The following is a 19,495-nucleotide window of genomic DNA, read 5'->3' on the forward strand; positions in this document are numbered from 1 at the left end:
CGCAAGGGTGTCTCATGGCGCCGCCGGCTTTCATGAACTCACTCTAAATCTCTTCGGAGAGATCGCACCAATGAACAAAATTTTAATTTTCTCATCATGTTATGACCTCATAACAAAATACACATGTTAGGTTTCTGCTCAATATTAACTTCAGTGTGGTGCAAGTTCATCATTCATATCTATCGCCTTAAAATACTTGTTGCCGATTATAGAATACGTACGATGACAAGATTGTTGTCATATAGGTATAAGTTTTTTTTACATATTGTTTAATAAATAAGTAAGTATAATTAAATCATAAATACCTGAAACACATTGTGATTTTTCACCCTAGTTCAGGATTTACTATATTTTTGCACTTCATTATTAAATCACTTATGGTTATTGTTATACTATTATAATTATTGAATAAATATTTATTCTTCTTCCTCCTAGCTTTTTGTCCCGGTTGCATCCTTACCTCTCTGGAGAGAAGCCCGGGGTCCATACCCCGGACCATGGATCCTAGATTGGGTGAGTCAGGTTTTACACGAAGCGACTCCCATCTGACCTCCACAACCTTTTCAAGTAAACCTAACCCGTATTGGATCCATGATTACACATCTAGTTGCCTGAATGTGCTGGCTTCCTCACGATGTTTTCCCTCACCGTAAGAGCATCGGTTAGCATGCAAACTAATGTACATAACTTTGATAGTAAATAGTCATTGATACATAGCCGAAGTGGGATTTGAACCTGTGCCTTTCTGTGAATCACATTTTTAACCTCACCGATTCGACCACTGACGCTCCAAATATTTAAATTATTTATATTTAATAATATTATAAAAATAACGCAATGAGAGATGAACCCAACTTTTTAACTGCCGGAAGACGAACTGTTTCAAATTCTTAGTAACATTATTAAAATTCGATGTTTTGTTCCAAGTATGTCTCACTAACCAGCAGAGAAATGCCTGCAATAATTATGGCCAATAAGAACATCGAATTTACGACCAATGCGTCTGTTCCAATGCGTGGAATTCGGAAAGCCGTCGCGTGCGCTGCGCGGGCGCACCTCTAAACCATTTTCATAATTGATGAAAGCATTGCCGATCTGCTGTGGATAGTAGGTATATTGTTACATTTCAGATGTAATATAATGATTTATTTTATTTTGTTCCTTTGGAGGATTAAATCTTTATCAGAACTTAACAATTATATTACACATTCTGTGTTTATGAGTGGGACGAGCTTAAGAATGAGCTTGATTCTGGTCAAGCAAGTTCTGGGTTGCAGAATACTCTCGTTCTATTTAAAAATCAGTAAGTAAATGAATTCTACTAGGTTGGGTAGTGGACCTGGGGCTCCCATCATCCAAAGATAATGATGATGATGATGCTGAAAATGATCTTACTAATAATATAACGAATGTTTGTAATAGTAACATAGTTCAGACATTGAAATAACTAGTTAGTAGGTAAGACTTAAAAAAAAACCAAATATAATTTGATTATTAATAGTGAACTATAGTGTCAAAAAAGCCTTTTCAGCGCTCGCCAGCTGTTTCTATGTCCACGCGGACAAAGTCGCTATAACAACTTGTACTATGATAAGTAGAGTGTAATGAAGTGTTGACTGTAAGAATCTACAATATACTATAATGCTACATCTGGATGAAAAATCAGCGAGTTAGAGTAACATTAATGGCCGGATTACGACCGCAAGCATCGGATACAACAAATAATAGTTTAAAAAAAACTAAAAAACTACGCTTTATTGCTAATCAAACTAAAAAATAGAAAATAAAATTTAAAGACAAAGGAATTATAAAACAGTAGTAGCAAGTCGAACAATCGGTTATAGTCAATTACCTCCGATTAAAATTATAACAAAATTAAATTTATAAACAAAACAATTGAAATCTGAGTAAAAAGCGTGGGGTGCCTGATGTAGTAAATATTAAAATCATTCTATTAGCATATATTTATGACAAGAGAGTTATGAAAATGAAGTAAAATGCACCCCACGCTTTTTACTCTGATTTAAATTGTTTTGTTTATAAATTTAATTTTGTTATAATTTTAATCGGAGGTAATTGACTATAACCGATTGTTCGACTTGCTACTACTGTTTTATAATTCCTTTGTCTTTAAATTTTATTTTCTATTTTTTAGTTTGATTAGCAATAAAGCGTAGTTTTTTAGTTTTTTTTAAACTATTATTTATTTTCTATTTTTTAGTTTGATTAGCAATAAAACGCCTAGTTTTTTAGTTTTTTTATACAATTATTTTTTGGTAGAAGTGTTAACTTCCTACTACTTCTACTACGCTGTATAACTATCTTAAAGTTATATGTGGCCTGATTGGATTAAATCTCATAATATTCTCATCATCATGATTCTTTTTTAGGCGATGGGCTAGCAACCTGTCACTATTTGAATCTCAATTCTATCTTAAAGCCCAATAGCTGAAGGTGGCCTATCAGTCTTTACAAGACTGTTGGCTCTGTCTACCCCGCAAGGGATATAGACGTGATTATATGTATGCATGTATGTATGATGATTGTTAAACCCAGTTGAAAAGAATTTTATAGTGATAAATCACTGTTAATAATATTTTTGACTATCCAGCAAACATAACAATTTTCGATTGTGGCCTTGCCAGGAATCAAACCACAAGATTAAGAGGCAGATTGATACAGGAACAAAAATATTTCAAACATACCTCCACTGCCTTTACAACCAGGAACGCAACAATGTTTATCTGAAGACATCGTGGCACTTTTGTAGTAAAATCTGTCTTTCACAAAAACAAACACAAACTTGGGACTCCTATCTCAAATAATCAGGTACTTTTTACAGGAGTCCTATCTCAAAATATCTGCACAACACAGTGAACACAGTCAGAGTCCAATCTCAGATGATAAAATCACACGAATATCCGGAAGAACAAAGCTCGACTCAACGGAAGATTCCAAACTCCAAATAACGACAAGTTATCAGCACAAAACAAAGTGCAAATAGGTAAATACACAGGCACCGGTAAAAAAACAGAAAGAAAGTTTACAGGTGTTAGAATCGAATTCAAAACTTACTGCAAAACTTATTTTACATAAATAAACAAACTGTCACTCATTTTCCAAGCGAGTATTACAGTGTTGCTATTATAAATATGCAAAAGTTACATAATGTTAATTCAAGAATCGCATTAATATGTTAAATACGTATTAAATATCGCAAAGTTCTGTAGGTAGTAACTTTATTCTTGTATTGTTGTAAATTTAGTTGTTCAATTTTCATTTATTACTTTTGTTTTATTACTTATATATTTTTTATTGTTTTAAAATATTCTACTAATTCTACTATTGTTTCTAATGGTAATTCTAAATGGAGCGATGCGATGAAATAAAAAAGCCTCAGGTTAATAGTAACATTATATGGAAATATATTACATCTCTTTTTGGACTCCTTATACGTCAGAACTTCTTGGTTTCTTGTATGGAGATTACTGGCACTGGTGCTATCTCTGTCTCTCTTACTCTCATACGAAGGATCTAAAAATGAATTTATTAATCCTGGCAGTTTTAATAAGGATAATGAGAAACTCTTATCAAAATATTGCATTGTCATCGGTCCTTGATACGTGTGCAAAGTTTCAAGTTGATCAGACGTTTAGAAATCAGTGAAAATTAAGCTCAAAGATTCCGTTACATACATACATACATACATACATACATACAACCCAAGCTAATAAAAGCGTAGTAAAAAAAGGCTGTAACCACGCAGAAACGATTTACGACAACATGTAATGCGATTAAATTAAAATGTAGGTACATTCAGACTGTTAGGCATACATACACATTCATTTCAAATTCAAAACTTTATTGTAAAACATAGGTAAGTAGTACAGATCTGTTACATGTCTTTATAGTATCACTATGTTTTATCCTGGGGAGGATGTAGGTACAATAGTTAATTATCACTTACAAAATATCGTTTACATTTATGTTTTATCCTGCATTAAAAAAAAACAAAAAGGAAATTATAAATTGTCACATTAGGTATATTATAGATTGAAAAATCATTTATCGTATAATAGCATTTTTCTAATAAAAATAGTTTTAATGTCTTCTTAAAGTTAAAAAAATTCAGATGCTTGAAGCTCTCTGGCAATTTATTATATATAACCATACCAAATATACTTTTTCTTAACAACGCAGTATTGTTACATTATTTCGGCATTCAATACATATTTTAGCTAGCTTTCGCCCGCGTGTAGGGCACACTATATGTCCTTCGTCCTCTGTGCTACATACTTATACTACATGTAAACAAATTTTGTGGCCAATCAGTCTTTTACTGTTGGCTCTGTCTTCCCCGCAAGGGATATAGACGTGTATGTATAAAAATATAGTACCGTTGAGTAGGTAAATATCTCGTACACAAATCTCGAACTTACTTCTAGGCTAACTCAATCTATGTATGTAATCTGTCCCGTACATATGTATTTATTTATTTACCTATTATCTACTGATGCGACAGATTCGCTTTACCAATGCGTGTTATAACAATGCATCTTAAAAATGATTTATCATTTTCTTTGCTGATGAGGCGGGGCAGAACAGAACGCTATCTTTTAATTTTACGATACAATAATTTGCATATTCCGTTTTTTTTTTTTTTGATCGGCGCCAATTAGTGCTGCGGTGCAACTATACGGCGGATAAATTTTAAAATACCTAGGTTGTGTTATTTATACGATGTGTCATAAATAATTTGTCGATATATTCATTTTTATGATGCCATTGTCTTGGGACAAATACATAACATCGCTTGCGCCAAGAGAAATGGTAAGTTCGTTAGTATTTTGTTAATAATTCATGAAAATTCATAATAATCAAAAATAGGAGCTATAGGAAGGTATGAGTACCTATTATTTTAAAAAAAGAAGAAACCAGACAAACTTGTGAACGGGCCATCTTATTAAACATGATAATTTAATAAGTCCATGCTCAAAGAGAAAGTCACTAACAACTCTACAAAATAGTTTATGCTTAAGAAATTATATTTAAAACCATAAAAATGTCCAAAAGTATGAATAAATAGTTTTAAATATTCTTGTAGAAACGTGAGATGAGAAGGCGTCGTCGACTGGAACGGGATCCTAATTAAATTATCTAGAGCGTGACATGCGCGCGCGCATTGATGTTCGTGTTTTTTCTTCTGGTGAATTTAAAACTAGCATTTAATATTTCCGTAAAAAGAAAGACATTTAGTTACTTACATTTTATCCTGGAAGTGTTATCTCTGTTTTTTTTAAAACTCAGAGATTTTTAAAATGCGATTTTTACAGCTAGATTTTTATGTTTCCAAAATCATAAGCTAATAAAACTTCTGTACAAAACACAAGAAAAATTATATAGAGGGAAAAGCCTGTGTTCTTAGTTAACATTGCCTAGCTTTTTTCCTCTTCGCCTATATATATATATATGACTTTGACAATGACAGATTGTCAAGTTTGTTATTGTGTGGGGTGAGGTTATGAGAATATTTTATTTAAAATTAAATTATTCTAGGTATTGATAACATTGATCGACGATATAAAATATTACGAAAAATAATTCAGTATGGCATTTTCTCCTCTAAGAATAAGTTTCCTTCATAAGGCGATACAGAATTATGGCACTCTCCTCTCACGACCCTTGGGCTACAAAAGTTCAGTTTCTTTGGACACTCTTTATCCAAATAGTTCACTGAAGCTCAGTACACCTTCGTTTGTAAGTATTAATTGACATTCCCATTATTGTTAGTTCGAATATTATTCTATAAGCCAGAAGTATTATCACTACATCTCTTAAAGTTTTATGCAATTGTAGCTTACAATTCTTATTTCAGAATCCTGATCCCAAAGAAAAATTCTCCGGTTTCATTCCAATAGATAAATTAGACATCACATACAGTGCCAGCTCCGGCCCAGGCGGACAGAATGTCAACAAGGTAATATTTATTAAGTTTTGTAATTTTAAATTATATTTACTTTACCAGTGATTAGCTTTTACTCCACACCTGTGGGAATTTCCAAAATCCAATCCAAAATTAAAAATAAAAGACATACCACCATAACAAATATGTCCACTATGTCTTTTATTTTCAATAAATTTTCTTTTCTCTTCTCCAACACAATTAAAATATTAAAGATCCATTAACTTTAATATTTTAATTGTGTTGGATATCAATATTGTTAAAAGCATATTAACTGATATTTATTGAACAAACAACTGTAAAAAGTAATCAAGTGGTACATATGTGCATTTCAGGTTCATACAAAAGTAGATCTGAGGTTCAAATTGAGTGACGCAGATTGGATACATCCGGAAATTAGAGAAAAAATGTTGGAACTTGTAAGTTTTTTGGTTTACTTTGAAAAAACATACATAAAATCACGCCTTTTTCCTGGAGGGGTAGACAGAGACTACATCTTTCCAGTTGCCATGATCTCTGTATACTTCTTTCACTTCATCCACATTCATTACTCCATTCATAACTTTAAAAATTTGACAAGAAAACTTAATAAAAAGCTTTTATTCATACACGTTAGCCTTATAGGAGGAAGACTTATTGCGATGTGCAGATATTTGTATTCAACCTAATACATTTTCAGCACGGCAAGAAGTTAACTAGAGAGGGTTATCTAATAGTCCGGTCAGACGCGACCCGCTCCCAACAGCTGAACCTGGCTGACTGCCTGAGGAAGCTGCGGGAGATCATACGAGATGCTGCTGTTACCAAGCCAGAGCCATCTCCTGAGACCCAAGAAAAAATTCGACAGAGGTAAATAGTTTATTAATTGGTAAATACTTGTTTAGAGCTGTTTTCTATTACCTCATAAGATGTTGTATCTGGGTGCAGATAGCTTTTGGGTCAGACACCTTAATTACTTATTGGTTGTTATATGTCAGTGCCGTGTGGTTCCCACCACCAATACAAAAAAGAATAGAACCACTCCATTTCTTTGTCGATGTCGTAAAAGGCGACTAAGGGATAGGCTCACAAACTTGGGATTCTTTTTTAGGCGATAGGCTAGCAACCTGTCACTATTCGAATCTCAATTCTATCATTAAGCCCAATAGCTGAATGTGGCCATTCAGTCTTTTCCAGACTGTTGGCTATGTCTAGCCCGCAAGGGATATAGACGTGACCATATGTATGTATGTATGTTGTATATGTCACTAAGTTAGTTACTTACAACTAATTAACTTATTTTATATTTGGTGTATACAACACTGGTTCTATTAGTTTCTCAAAGAAAATGTAAAAAATAAGTTAATTATTATCCACAGACACTTGAAGGCGGCCCGGCTCCGCGTGGCCGTCAAGCGCGAGGAGTCCCTCAAGCGAGCCATGAAGCAGCCGCCCGTCCTGGACTTATGATTCTTCCATTAAATTGGGCATAGCCAGAGAAATCCTGGATTGTTTTGACTCTGTTGATTGTTGTGAATAAATTAGATTATTAATTATAACTTAGTGGTTAGTTTTCTTTAATCTGGTTATCGATGGTTTGGATAAAAAAAATTAAGATGTTTAAGCTTAAATATATGTATTAAAATCAGAAAGAGAAGGTTGTAATTTTGTAGCGTTTTTCAAACTGTTATTATTTACGCCTGCTATAATTTATGCAGCAAAGTTGTAGATCAAGTAATAACTAAACAGTGTGTAGTTTTTTTTCTAGCGTCGCCACGGTTTTAGCGCGAAAATTTTGGTGTATTGAAAATCCCACAGAAACAGTACATTTTTTTTGCATGACACGCGCGTCGCCGTTTTTATCGCGCGCGAAAAAATAACGCTGTACAATTTCACGTCATAATAAAAAGCGAAATGGCAATAGGTTTTGGCGCGATAAAAACTGCGTCTCGCCATGGTACAGGGGCTGGATTGGTATGGATTTATGAGAACCGAGAGCAGGACATGGTACTCACCTCCCTCCACACATCGGCACAAAGCATTGGCAGCAAGTGCCTATTTCAATTAATAATTTATCCTATTCTACCGTATTGCTATTATTTTTTAAGTAGGAGCCTTTGTTAGCAACAAAAGCACTAAGGTCTATATGTAACTATATATGTAAATAGAAACATTGTTTGTTAAAATATAATAAAAGATCTGATAACAATACATAATTATATTATAGCATAATAGTAAGTGTATTCGAAAGCTAAGATAAGGGTCGGTCCTACTGAGTTTGATCCACAGAGTCAAAAAATTACGACAAAACTTTTTACAAAGTTATTGTTGAGTATGCCCAATTTAATGAAAAAGTGAATGTAATCATGTATAGAAATAATTTGTTGCATTATATCGTGTTAGTATGTAGTCTGTAATAATAATGTGAATATGCTTAAGAAGTGTAGAGTTGATATTAAATAATAACAAGAAATATAAAATAAAAAATCTTTTATTTTCCGTGTAATAACTTTCTTTATTGGAGCTGAAACCCTGGAAATGTCTATTTGTATGTGGTATGTTATTCCACATACATTCATATAGTCACGTCTATATCCCTTGCGTGGTAGACAAAGCCAACAGTCTTGAAAAGACAGATATATAAATATGGAATTTCTGTCAATTTGTTGCGCCCTGTCCCATTCAGATATCGCGCGTGAATCCTCATTCCATCTGTGATTCAGAACCTTTTCAGAATGGTTAGTGAGAAGTAACCATGGTAACAAGTTATACAAACAGTTAGTGTCTTGTTCACAAATTTCACCTAGAGTGAATAAATGTTTATAAGTAGTTTATCATTTGAAAATTGTTGATTATAAAATAACAGTAGAATGTCGTACAGGGATTTGAGAAGTAAGTTCAATCACCATAATCTATACTAATATTATAAAGCTTGAGTTTGTTCGTTTATTTGTTTGTTTGAACGCGCTAATCTCAGGATCTACTGGTTCGAATTGAATTTTTTTTTTTGCGTCGAATAAACCATTTATCGAGGAATGCTTAAGGCTATATAACATCACGCTGCAACTATAAGGAGCAAAAAAAAATAATGGAAAATGTGAAAAAAAACGGAGAAAATTATTCAACCTTGAGGGCTTCAATGATGCCCATAATAACTATTCAACGCGGACAAAGTCACGGGCACAGCTAGTAAATTATAATTAAAATTCATACTGCTTATGGAATTTGCAAAGAGTATAGAGGAAAGTCACCAAATATGGAATACCATTTTGTTTTTGGGATATAAAAAAAAAACTTCACATAAATTAAACCAGTTTAATGTTTTTACTAATCAGTCATACATTTATATGTAGTAATTAACAGCCTTTAATCAAATATATTAGTAATCAAATTAAAATCTAACACAAAAAACAAAATCACAAATGAGTAACCAAATATGGAATAGGTACCCATATATGGAATATAAGCATAAATCAACGTAACAATAACAAAAATGGACATTAATATCTTTGAGATCAATCAAATGAATATAACATATTGTGATAAATGAAAGAAGTTACATAATTACTTGCAAAAGTCTAATTAAAAATCCAAGTATCAAACTCTGGACCAGCACAATCATAATGTGCCCAGAGCCCACACATCAAGCATTTAATCCAGCTTTCTCCACTTTTATCCATGGAAAAAAGACTTGAACAAAACATACATTCTGCATCAGCAGAGTCAGGACGTACTTGGTCCATCAACTCATCTTGTTCACTACCTTCACTAAACTGGATAACGTCTATTCCATAATTAGACACCCACGACTGTCCATATTTGGATTTTTATACTAGTTCAAACTCTTCCAAATATTTTTTCAAGTCACAATATTTTAATGATAAAAGATCACAAAATGGTGAAATAAACATAATACCGATATACTAAATAGTATAACACTTTTGTATACAAACATAACAGCTGGTTATACTCATTTATTACTTACCTTAAAAATTTTCTGCACGATAACAATATAAAACACGCCTGCCACACGTGAAGCGTTCGCGCAACTGACTCGATGGTGTGAGTGTGATAGTTAGTAGACCGAATGAAACAGAAGATGGTCGAGTGTTGCATTTCTATACTTATAGTCTTAGAGAAATGAAGGTATTCCATATTAGGATACTATTCCATATTTGGTGACTTTCCTCTACTTAAGCTACTGGTTTTGATAAAACTTGGCTTTGGACTTCTTGGCATCCTCCCATAGGTTGGTTTGCAAAGAGTAGACTCCAAACCACTGTATCAGGTGTGATGTATTTGGCACAAAGAATAACCTTTGGGCGTCCTACCCAGACTCAGGGCGGACGCAACCGGGACAAACGTTCATACATATAATCACGTTTTTACCCTTGCGGGGTAGACAGAGTTAACAGTCTTTAATAGTTTACTTAAAGGCCATGTTCAGATGTTTGGTTTAATGATAGAATTGAGATTCAAATAGTGACCAGTTGCTAGCCCATCGCCTTAAGAAAAGTACCAAGTTTATAAGCCTATCCCTTAGTCGGCTTTTACGATTTTCATAGAGAGAAGAGATGGAGTGGTCCTATTCTTTTTTCTTATGGTGCCGGGAACCACACGGCACCGGGACAAACGACAAAACAAAGATGAATTAAGTAGCGTGATAACGATTCGTCTATTCTCAATTTGTCCGTAAGATTTCAGCGAAGCCATGCGCACCCTGGGCTTCCCCCGCCCTATATCCCTGGAGAGTTTCCGGAGCCCCAACTGGGAGCTGGTGGAAGAGTGCCTGCGCTGGTTGGCGGCGAGGGTAGAACCTGATGCGACCCTGGCGGGCGGGCGGGAGACCATGGAGCAGAGAGTTGCTTTGGTTACCCATGCCGTGGCGCTATTTGTAAGCATTATGGGCTTATTTTACTGAGATTTAAATTTTCTTTAGTTTGTGAAGCCACTGGAATGGGAAAATGCTTGGTAAAAGAAATATTATGCAGAAAAATTACAAGAATATACAAAGCTTTTGATGGTTACAATAAGATTATTAGACTGGGCTAACTTTGACGGACTCTGTGGCGTAGCGGTAATACGCTTGTCTGTGCCAACGGAGGTCCCGGGTTCCAATCCTGGCCAGAGCATGATGATAAACTATTTATTTTCTGATTGACCTGGGTCTTGGATATGTTTTTATATGAGTATTTATTGTTAAATAAAGCATCTCGTAACACAAGTTTCAAACTTTGTCGTCGTAATTGTCTTTGCCTTGAGAATCGCTGTTCTTTCTGGAGAGGAGTCATACGTGCACCATGATTCTGGATTGAGCCAGCTCATCTATAGGCGCACGTATGCGTACGCGCCACTCCTTTCTGGACCCTATCCATAGATATTGGATCAATCATGTTGTTTAGGTTTCATTACAATTGTTTCCCTCACCGTAAAGTAGAGCATCGATGATTAATCAAACCAATTTACTTTGAAAAGAGTATTTGGTAACGCTGTTGCGATAGTTCAGGTACATATACGATTTTTACGATCGGAGAACAAATAAAATCCATCAAAATCTTCCAGCACTCCAGAGCAAACTTAAGACTGAACGGCAAGAAGATGTACGGCGCCGACGGGTGGGCGGCACGGGAGTTGCTCAAAGTGGCCACGCTGCTGCGAGCGGCGCTGGAGTCGCCGCCGCCTGACGACCAGCAGGCGGATCTTGGGGTTCTCAACTATGACGTCAGCTCTCGGGTGAGCCCAGATGTATACATACATACATACATACATACATAAAATCACGCCTCTTTCCCGGAGGGGTAGGCAGAGACTACCCCTTTCCACTTGCCACGATCTCTGCATATTTCCTTCGCTTCATCCACATTCATAACTCTCTTCATGCAGGCTCGGCGGTTTCGGGTACTGATGATGTATTCCCTCTGTAATCCGCCGTGTGGCTTCCTACCTTTTAGAATAGGACCCTCTAGAATAGAATAGAATAGATTCATTTTCAAAATTGGATACAAGGTATCACTTATTGACATCACAACACTTAAATCTAATTATAACTACTACCGCTTCCCAAGCCAATGTGTAGAAGAAGCGGCGGAACAAACTACACTGCATCTCTTTCCCATACATACATTAAATCAAGCCTTTTTCCCGGCTTGGTAGGCAGAGATTACATCTTTCCATTTCCAACGATCCCAGCATACTTTTTTCGCTGCATCATCTACTTTCGTATGTATGTCGTAAAAAGCGACTAAAGCTTAAGCATATTTATCTAGTGTAAGCTGTAAGCTTCCGTACTGCTTTGATAGCGAACTAAAAACAAAGGGGAAAGCCTTCTACTTCTTTTATTAATCTCTTTCATATGCCGTGTGGTTCCCGGCACCAATACAAAAGAATAGGACCACTCCATCTCTTTCCCATGGACGTCGTAAAAGGCGACTAAGGGAAAGGCTTACAAACTTGGGATCCTTTTTTAGGCGATGGGCTAGCAACCTATCACTATATGAATCTCAATTCTATCATTAAGCCAAATAGCTGAACGTGGCCATTCAGTCTTTTCAAGACTATTGGCTCTGTCTTCCCCGCAAGGGATATAGACGTGACCATATGTATGTATGTATGTATGTATGTTCATATCACGTTTTTGTGGACTCAGTTGGCAGAAATCAAGCAAGCGCGAGGGCTTGCGACAGAAATCACAGCTCAAGGGGCTTTTCTGTACGACCTGCTGGCGAAGGAGGCTGAGAATAAGGTGAGGAGACACCAAATTCAATGTTATTTTACTACTAGCTGTGCCCGCGTCTTGGACCGCGTGGAATAGTTATTTTAGGCATCATTGAAGCCCTCAAGAATGAATAATTTACCCCGTTTTTTTTTTTCACATTTTCCATTCTATCTTCGCTCCTTATAGTTGCAGCGTGATGTTATATAGCTTAAAGCATTCCTCGATAAATGATCTATTCAACACAAAAATATTTTTTCAATTCGAACCAGTAGTACTTGAGATTAGCGCGTTGAAACAAACAAACTCTTCAGCTTTATAATATTTGTATAGATTTATTTCCCTACAAGTCTTAATCTTCTTCAACATTTTCCATTCGAACTCGTTAGTTCAGTAATTTAATATTGTCCCCTTCCTGTAACAACCTATTGGTTTGAAAACCGTATTGATTGCATCCAATTAAATCTTAATTCAATTTCCATCATCCCCAACATACTCCCCGCCTTGATGGTCGAAGGAGCATCAAAAATTATGACTTTAACAACAATCTCTTTAAGGAACTGCGCGAACAAGCCCTCGCGCGGCCTCTGGACATGTCTGCCATGGAGGCCTGTCTCCGCCGCGCCCTGGACGCGGTCGCAGCCAAGGTCTCCAGCGGGAAGGACCAGATCGACAACGTGGCTGCCAGCGAGGCGGCCCTGGACGCTAAGCTCGAGAGGAGACGAGCGGAGCTGCAGCGAGCTGAGAAGAGGCTGCATACGGTGCAGAAGATCAAGTGAGTGAGATGCTAAACTGATAGGTGTTACACAATACACATATACATTTAAACAGATCATTGAGAAATGATCTGTTTAAATGTACATTTTTATTAAGTTCTGCGTAAAAAGAATAGGACCACTCCCCATCTCTTTCCCATGGATGTCGTAAAATGCGACTAAGGGATAGGCTTACAAACTTGGGATTCTTTTTTAGGCGATGGGTTAGAAATCTGTCACTACTTGAATCACAATTCTATCGTTAAGCCAAATAGCTGAACGTGGCCATTCAGTCTTTTCAAGACTCATGCGGTCATTTTATGATCACGGTCGGTGAGGTGAAATCAAGTCAATCTAACCCAACTTGGATCATGATTGTTGCGATAAATAATAGTGCTCAAATCTTATTTCTACTTTAGTTAACATCATTGGACAGAGATTACTTATAGGTGAAATTTCGTGAATTGGTGAGAAATTACTTCTAAGTGAAATTTCGTAATGGCATAACTTGGACTACTTTTTTCCAGGCCGGCGTACCAAGGCGAGCTGACCGCATTGGAAGGGGAGCTGGAGCAGCTTTGGGAGCAGTACGTGCTGCGGTACCGCTGCGTGGAGGCGCTCAAACACCAGCTGAGTCTGCTGGAGGCGGCACAGGCCGAGGTATACCTACACCCTTCTTCATCATTGTTTTCTTATTTGTGCCGTGTGGTTCCCGGCGCAAATAAGAAAAAGAATAGGACAAAAAGAGTACATTTTATCTATGGGGGTGTACGCAATATACCACACGATATTACAATCTTTAGTGCCGTGTGGTTCCCGGCACAAATAAGAAAAAGAATAGGACCACCCCGTCTCGTTCCCATGGATGTCTTAAAAGGCGACTAAGGGATAGGCTTATAAACTTGGGATTCTTCTGTTAGGCGATGGGCTAGCAACCTGTCACTATTTGAATCTCAATTCCGTCATAAAGCCTAACAGCTGAACGTGGCCTATCAGTCTTTTCAAGACTGTTGGTTATGTCTGCCCCGCAAGGATGTGGACGTGATTATATGTATGTACATATGTTCTCACCGTACCAGGCTGTACTTTAGCTAGTCTTATCATCAACTTTTTCACATACATTTAATTACGTCTATGTCCCTTGCGTAGACAGAGCCAATAGACTTGAAAGTTTGATAGATCACGTTCAGCTCTTTGGCTCAATGATAAAATTGAGATTCAAATAATAACAGGTGGCCACTTAGAACAGAGGAATTCCAAGTATATAAGCCACCTTTACCACAACCAATTGCCCTGTCATCCCAATTTAAATTCAAATGTTCTATTTCGTACAATGTCCATATTATTCTCTTCTCTATCTTTTTTAATGTTCTCAGCCTTCATTCTCTTAGTCATTACTATTTTCTCCAATTTATTTGTCTGCTTCGTCTTCACCGTGCCGTGTGGTTCCCGGCACCAATACAAAAAAGAATAGGACCACTCCATCTCTTTTACCATGGATGTCGTAAAAGGGGACTAAGGGATAGGCTTACAAATATGGAGTTCTTTTTTAGGCGATGGGCTAGCAACCTGTCACTATTTGAATATCAATTCTATCATTAAGCCAAATAGCTGAACGTGGCCATTCAGTCTTTTCAAGACCATTGGCTCTGTCTACCCCGCAAGGGATATAGACGTGACAATATGTATATGTCTTCACCGTTGCTTTTATCATTTCCATCTTCTTCGTATTCACTATAATCTATGTCACTTTGTATTCACCACATTCCCATTCATGTTCTCAATCTTCTCTCATCTCCTTCATCATCTTAATCGTTCGTATCTTGCAGGCCGCCGAGGAGCAGCAGGCGGCCATCATGCAGCTGATACACAAGTATGAAGCTGAAGATGTTCTGGGCAAAATTAGCGACTCTGGTATGATTGAAGACACATATTTTATCTATTTATTGCTTTTTTCTTTGCAAGTTATGTTTACGGATCAAAATCAGAATTAGTTGGCATTCCAATTTACTTACTCTGTCGACAAATTAAATGCATCTTCTCAATGGTTATATCGTATACTGAGACCATTTTAGTGCATTTTTTTAATCAAGTTCGGTATTACAGAAAAAAATATGTCCAAAGAAATAAAAACTTAATTGGCGATGGGCTAGCAACCTGTCACTATTTGAATCTCAATTATATCATTAAGCCAAATAGCTGAACGTGGCCATTAAGTCTTTTCGGGACTGTTGGCTCTGTCTACCCCGCAAGGGATATAGACGTGACCATGTGCATGTATGTGTATGTGTTTATCAAATGTAAAAAACAAATATACTTACATCTAAACTTGCCTTAGCTCTTATACGGGAAAAAGGTTCTTTCTGAAAGTCTTTGTACCTATTTGTGAAATTCCCAGACGACAGTGATTCGAGCGACGAGGGGAGGGAGATGAGCGAGGCCCGCCCGCCGCGACCCTCCACCAGGCCCAACACCAGGCTGAGAATCAAGACCGCTGGTGAGGATATGATTGTATTCCAGTAATACATACAGATGTAGGTATGTATTACTCTACGGATATATTTAGTGCTGTGTGGTTCCCGGCACCTATACAAAAAAGAATAAGACCACACCATCTCTTTCCCATGGATGTCGTAAAAGGCGACTAAGGGATAGGCTTACAAACTTAGGGTTCTTTTTTAGGCGATGGGCTAGCAACCTGTCACTAGTGGAAACTCAATTCTATCGTTAAACCAAATAGCTGAACGTGGCCATTCAGTCTTTTCAAGACTGTTGGCCCTCTACCCCGCAAGGGATATGGACGTGACCATATGTATGTATGTATTTATTTATTTGTTTGTTTGTTTGTTTGTTTGTATGTATGTTTGTTTGTTTGTTTTGTTGTTTAAACTGCACCAAAATGCGTTGTGTAGTTATAAAGATCTAAGCAAACATACATACAGACATAGACTATATAGCCATATTTCTCTTTCAGGCGGCGCTGCGGAGAGCAGACGCGCATTCGGCAGCATGGCGGCGGCGCGCGACTCCCTGGACGAGATCCGCGACGAGGACGACTCGAGGTCAGATTCTGACCTCTCTGACACGCAGATCTATGGTCAGTGAACCTTATTTACTTACACACTTACAGCTCACATGCTGGATTAGTCTTCATTTTATATTCATCCATCTATAGTATCACGTCTGTGTCCCTTGCGGGGTAGACAGAGCCGGTAGTCTCGAAAGTCTGACAGGCCAGGTTCAGATGTTTTGTCTAATTTTAATGTTTTGCCTTTTTTATATTTAAAAGTTAATTATCCACCCCAAATTACAATCTCATACATACATAAATATGGTCACGTCTATATCCCTTGCGGGGTAGACAGAGCCAACGTTCTTGAAAAGACTGAATGGCCACGTTCAGCTATTTGGTTTAATGATAGAATTGAGATTTAAATAGAGACATATTGCTAGCCCATCGCCCAAAAAAGAATCCCAAGTTTGTAAGACTATCCCTTAGTCGCCTTTTACGACATCCATGGGAAAGAGACGGAGTGGTCCTATTCTTTTTTGTATTGGTGCCGGGAACCACACGGCACTAAAGATTGTAATACATATAGTCTTCTATATTGCGTACACCCCCATAGATAAAATGTATCTACTATTTTTTGTACGAAAAACAGGGGCGGCGGAGGTGCCCGCGCGTTGGTCTCGTCCGAGGCCGCGTCCCGCCACGAGGACGCTCAACACGGCTGATGATGATGAGTTCGCCGACCTCATTGAAGGTCAGTAATACCATGGTAACCTTGAGTAGGTGGTTACGTGTTTACGGCCTCTGTGGCACAGCGGTAAATACGCTTGTCTGTGACACCGGAGGTCCCGGGTTCGAATCCCGGTCAGGGCATGATGAGGAAAGAACTTTCTCTGATTGGCCTAGGTTTGGATGTTTATCTATATAAGTATTCATTATAAAATATAGTATCGTTGGGTTAGTATCTCGTAACACAAGTTTCGAACTTACTTCGAGGCTAACTCAATCTGTGTAATTTGTCCCATATTTATTTATTTATTTACAAGTATAAATGAGCTGGGTAGAAAACATGTATGGGTAATGACAATTTTCTGCAACTGCTTAGGTATAATAAGTTACATTATTGACGAGTAAGGGATTTTTTTTATTTGTACCGTGTGGTTCCCGGCGCGAAAAAAAAAGAATAGGACGACTCCATTTCGTGCCCATGGATGTCGTTAAAGGCGACTATGGGATAGGCTTATTTTGACTTGGGATTCTTCTTTTAGGCGACGGGCTAGCAACCTGTCACTATTTCTATCATTAAGCCAAATAGCTCAATGTGGCCCATCAGTCTTTTCAAGACTGTTGGCTCTGTCTACCCCTCAAGGGATATAAACGTGATTATATGTATGTATGTAAGGGATTTTTTGCCGAAATAAAGGTGAAGTCGTGAAGCTGCCTTCTCCCCTGAGCCCCTCATCACAGTCCGGGAGCCCTATATCAGCACGCGCCTCTGACCATCATCATTTTGGTCTACGTCAGCGCTCACTAAGTTTAGTAGCTCGCTATCCTCTGACGGCGGCTTGCTGGATCTTGTGTCTATAGTTAAAAATTTAAAAACTAGTCCTTATAAAGGTTGTAGTTATTCTATGCATTTTTAAACTAGCTGTGCCCGCTACTTCGTCCGCGTGGAATAGTTATTTTGGGCGTCATTGAAGCCCTCAATGATGTATAATTTTACCCGTGTTTTTTCCACATTTTCCATAATTTTTTTGCTACGTGATAGTTGCAGCGTGATGTTATACATATAGCCCAAAGCCTTACTCGACAAATGGTCTATTCAACGCAAAGAGAATTTTTCAATTCGGACCAGTAGTTCCTAAGATTAGCGCGTTCAAACAAACAAACTCATCAGCTTTATAATATTAGTATAGATTTAGGTGCGAACACTTTACATTTACGTGTGACGAGCGTTACATTTTCGTGCGACATTTACCTTATAACATGCGCTTTGGAAGCGGTAGTAGTTAAAATTAGATTTAAGTGATGTGACGTCAATAAGTGATACCTTGTATCCAATTTTGAAAATAAACATATTCTATTCTTAACGTCACAATAAGAATTATTTCAAAGTCCCCGTTTAATCTGTATGATTTGGGTAAAACTCATGTTTCAGGTACGGACGTGGGTGGCGGCGCTCACTCTCTAGACAGCTCGTCGGAGAGCGAGCTCCGGCTCAGCAGCGGGCGGCCCGGCGCCGCGCACGGGCGCGCCTCCGCGCTCAGCGACAACGAGTTCTAAAGCGGATGCGCATGCGCATGCCTTTAGTTTTGGGTTTTGTTTGTTTGTGGTATGAAATGAAAGTCGATTTATTAAATTATATAAATGTTTATTCAAATTCTACCACACTGTGGTTGCTTGTCTTGGTTCGTTTTTAATTAAAAATTACGTGAAATAAATATAGTTTTGATGTGTCACTAGATATCCCAATTAAAATAGTTATAATAATAAAATACAATGTAGGGATACGCTAAGGTATACATGATTATTTAATAATTTTATGTACAAAATAAGTATAATTTTAGCGTATGTACAAACAATATAAATTAATGAAGCACACTTACTAGTAATAAAAAGTTTAAAAGTAAAAATAACCCAATTTTCCACACATTTATAATTTTTTCTACATTAATTCAATTCTCGGTCCCTATCTACTTTATTTAAAAATTTACATTACCTACACGAAACGAACAAAGTCGTGCAATATACATATATATAGTACCATCTATCTGTCTACAAAAATTGTATTCAAATTATAAATATAACCTTATTGCATTAGCATATTTTGTATAACATAAAAATCTGAATAATAAGAATAAAATTATATCTAGAAAGAACCAACTTGATATAATAACGGTATTTTATAAAATAAAACATATAAAAGCTTAAAAATACTATGTCGAATAACAATTTGAGCAAATTTTGACACATAAGTGCACCTTTAGTGCCATCTTCGGCCGCAATTTGGCACCGCTTAGGTACATAGGACTTCGTTTTATATGTACAAACATAGAAATAATTATAGCTAGGTATAT

At 37.0% G+C, this 19,495-nt stretch overlaps 2 protein-coding genes across 2 annotated transcripts; both read left to right on the forward strand.

Moving 5' to 3' along the window:
* Nucleotides 1–5,490: 5,490 nt before the first annotated feature.
* On the forward strand, nucleotides 5,491–7,504 carry LOC106140985 (large ribosomal subunit protein mL62). The gene is made up of 5 exons (XM_013342637.2): nucleotides 5,491–5,757; nucleotides 5,876–5,977; nucleotides 6,298–6,381; nucleotides 6,642–6,811; nucleotides 7,321–7,504. Exons 1-5 carry the CDS (start codon nucleotides 5,608–5,610, stop codon nucleotides 7,409–7,411), a joined length of 597 nt encoding a protein of 198 aa, XP_013198091.1. The 5' UTR covers nucleotides 5,491–5,607; the 3' UTR covers nucleotides 7,412–7,504.
* A 1,209-nt stretch (nucleotides 7,505–8,713) lies between these two features.
* On the forward strand, nucleotides 8,714–18,995 carry LOC106140983 (clusterin-associated protein 1). The gene is made up of 11 exons (XM_060947086.1): nucleotides 8,714–8,833; nucleotides 10,639–10,835; nucleotides 11,504–11,674; nucleotides 12,588–12,683; nucleotides 13,211–13,428; nucleotides 13,936–14,068; nucleotides 15,238–15,322; nucleotides 15,807–15,905; nucleotides 16,383–16,505; nucleotides 17,071–17,172; nucleotides 18,577–18,995. Exons 1-11 carry the CDS (start codon nucleotides 8,812–8,814, stop codon nucleotides 18,699–18,701), a joined length of 1,371 nt encoding a protein of 456 aa, XP_060803069.1. The 5' UTR covers nucleotides 8,714–8,811; the 3' UTR covers nucleotides 18,702–18,995.
* Nucleotides 18,996–19,495: the final 500 nt, after the last annotated feature.

This window comes from Amyelois transitella, chromosome 12, assembly GCF_032362555.1.
Source record: "Amyelois transitella isolate CPQ chromosome 12, ilAmyTran1.1, whole genome shotgun sequence".
In the NCBI taxonomy this organism is placed as follows: Eukaryota; Metazoa; Arthropoda; class Insecta; order Lepidoptera; family Pyralidae; genus Amyelois; species Amyelois transitella.

Bases quoted from the DNA above. Each gene is read 5' to 3' on its own strand.
- LOC106140983 (XM_060947086.1), top strand. From the start codon at position 8,812: ATGTCGTACAGGGATTTGAGAA. The intron at 15,323-15,806 runs GTATGATTGAAG...TGAAATTCCCAG, and splicing joins GGGCAAAATTAGCGACTCTG to ACGACAGTGATTCGAGCGAC. The intron at 15,906-16,382 runs GTGAGGATATGA...TTTCTCTTTCAG, and splicing joins GCTGAGAATCAAGACCGCTG to GCGGCGCTGCGGAGAGCAGA.
- LOC106140985 (XM_013342637.2), top strand. From the start codon at position 5,608: ATGGCATTTTCTCCTCTAAGAATAAGTTTCCTTCATAAGGCGATACAG. The intron at 5,758-5,875 runs GTAAGTATTAAT...TTCTTATTTCAG, and splicing joins AGCTCAGTACACCTTCGTTT to AATCCTGATCCCAAAGAAAA. The intron at 6,382-6,641 runs GTAAGTTTTTTG...ATACATTTTCAG, and splicing joins GAGAAAAAATGTTGGAACTT to CACGGCAAGAAGTTAACTAG.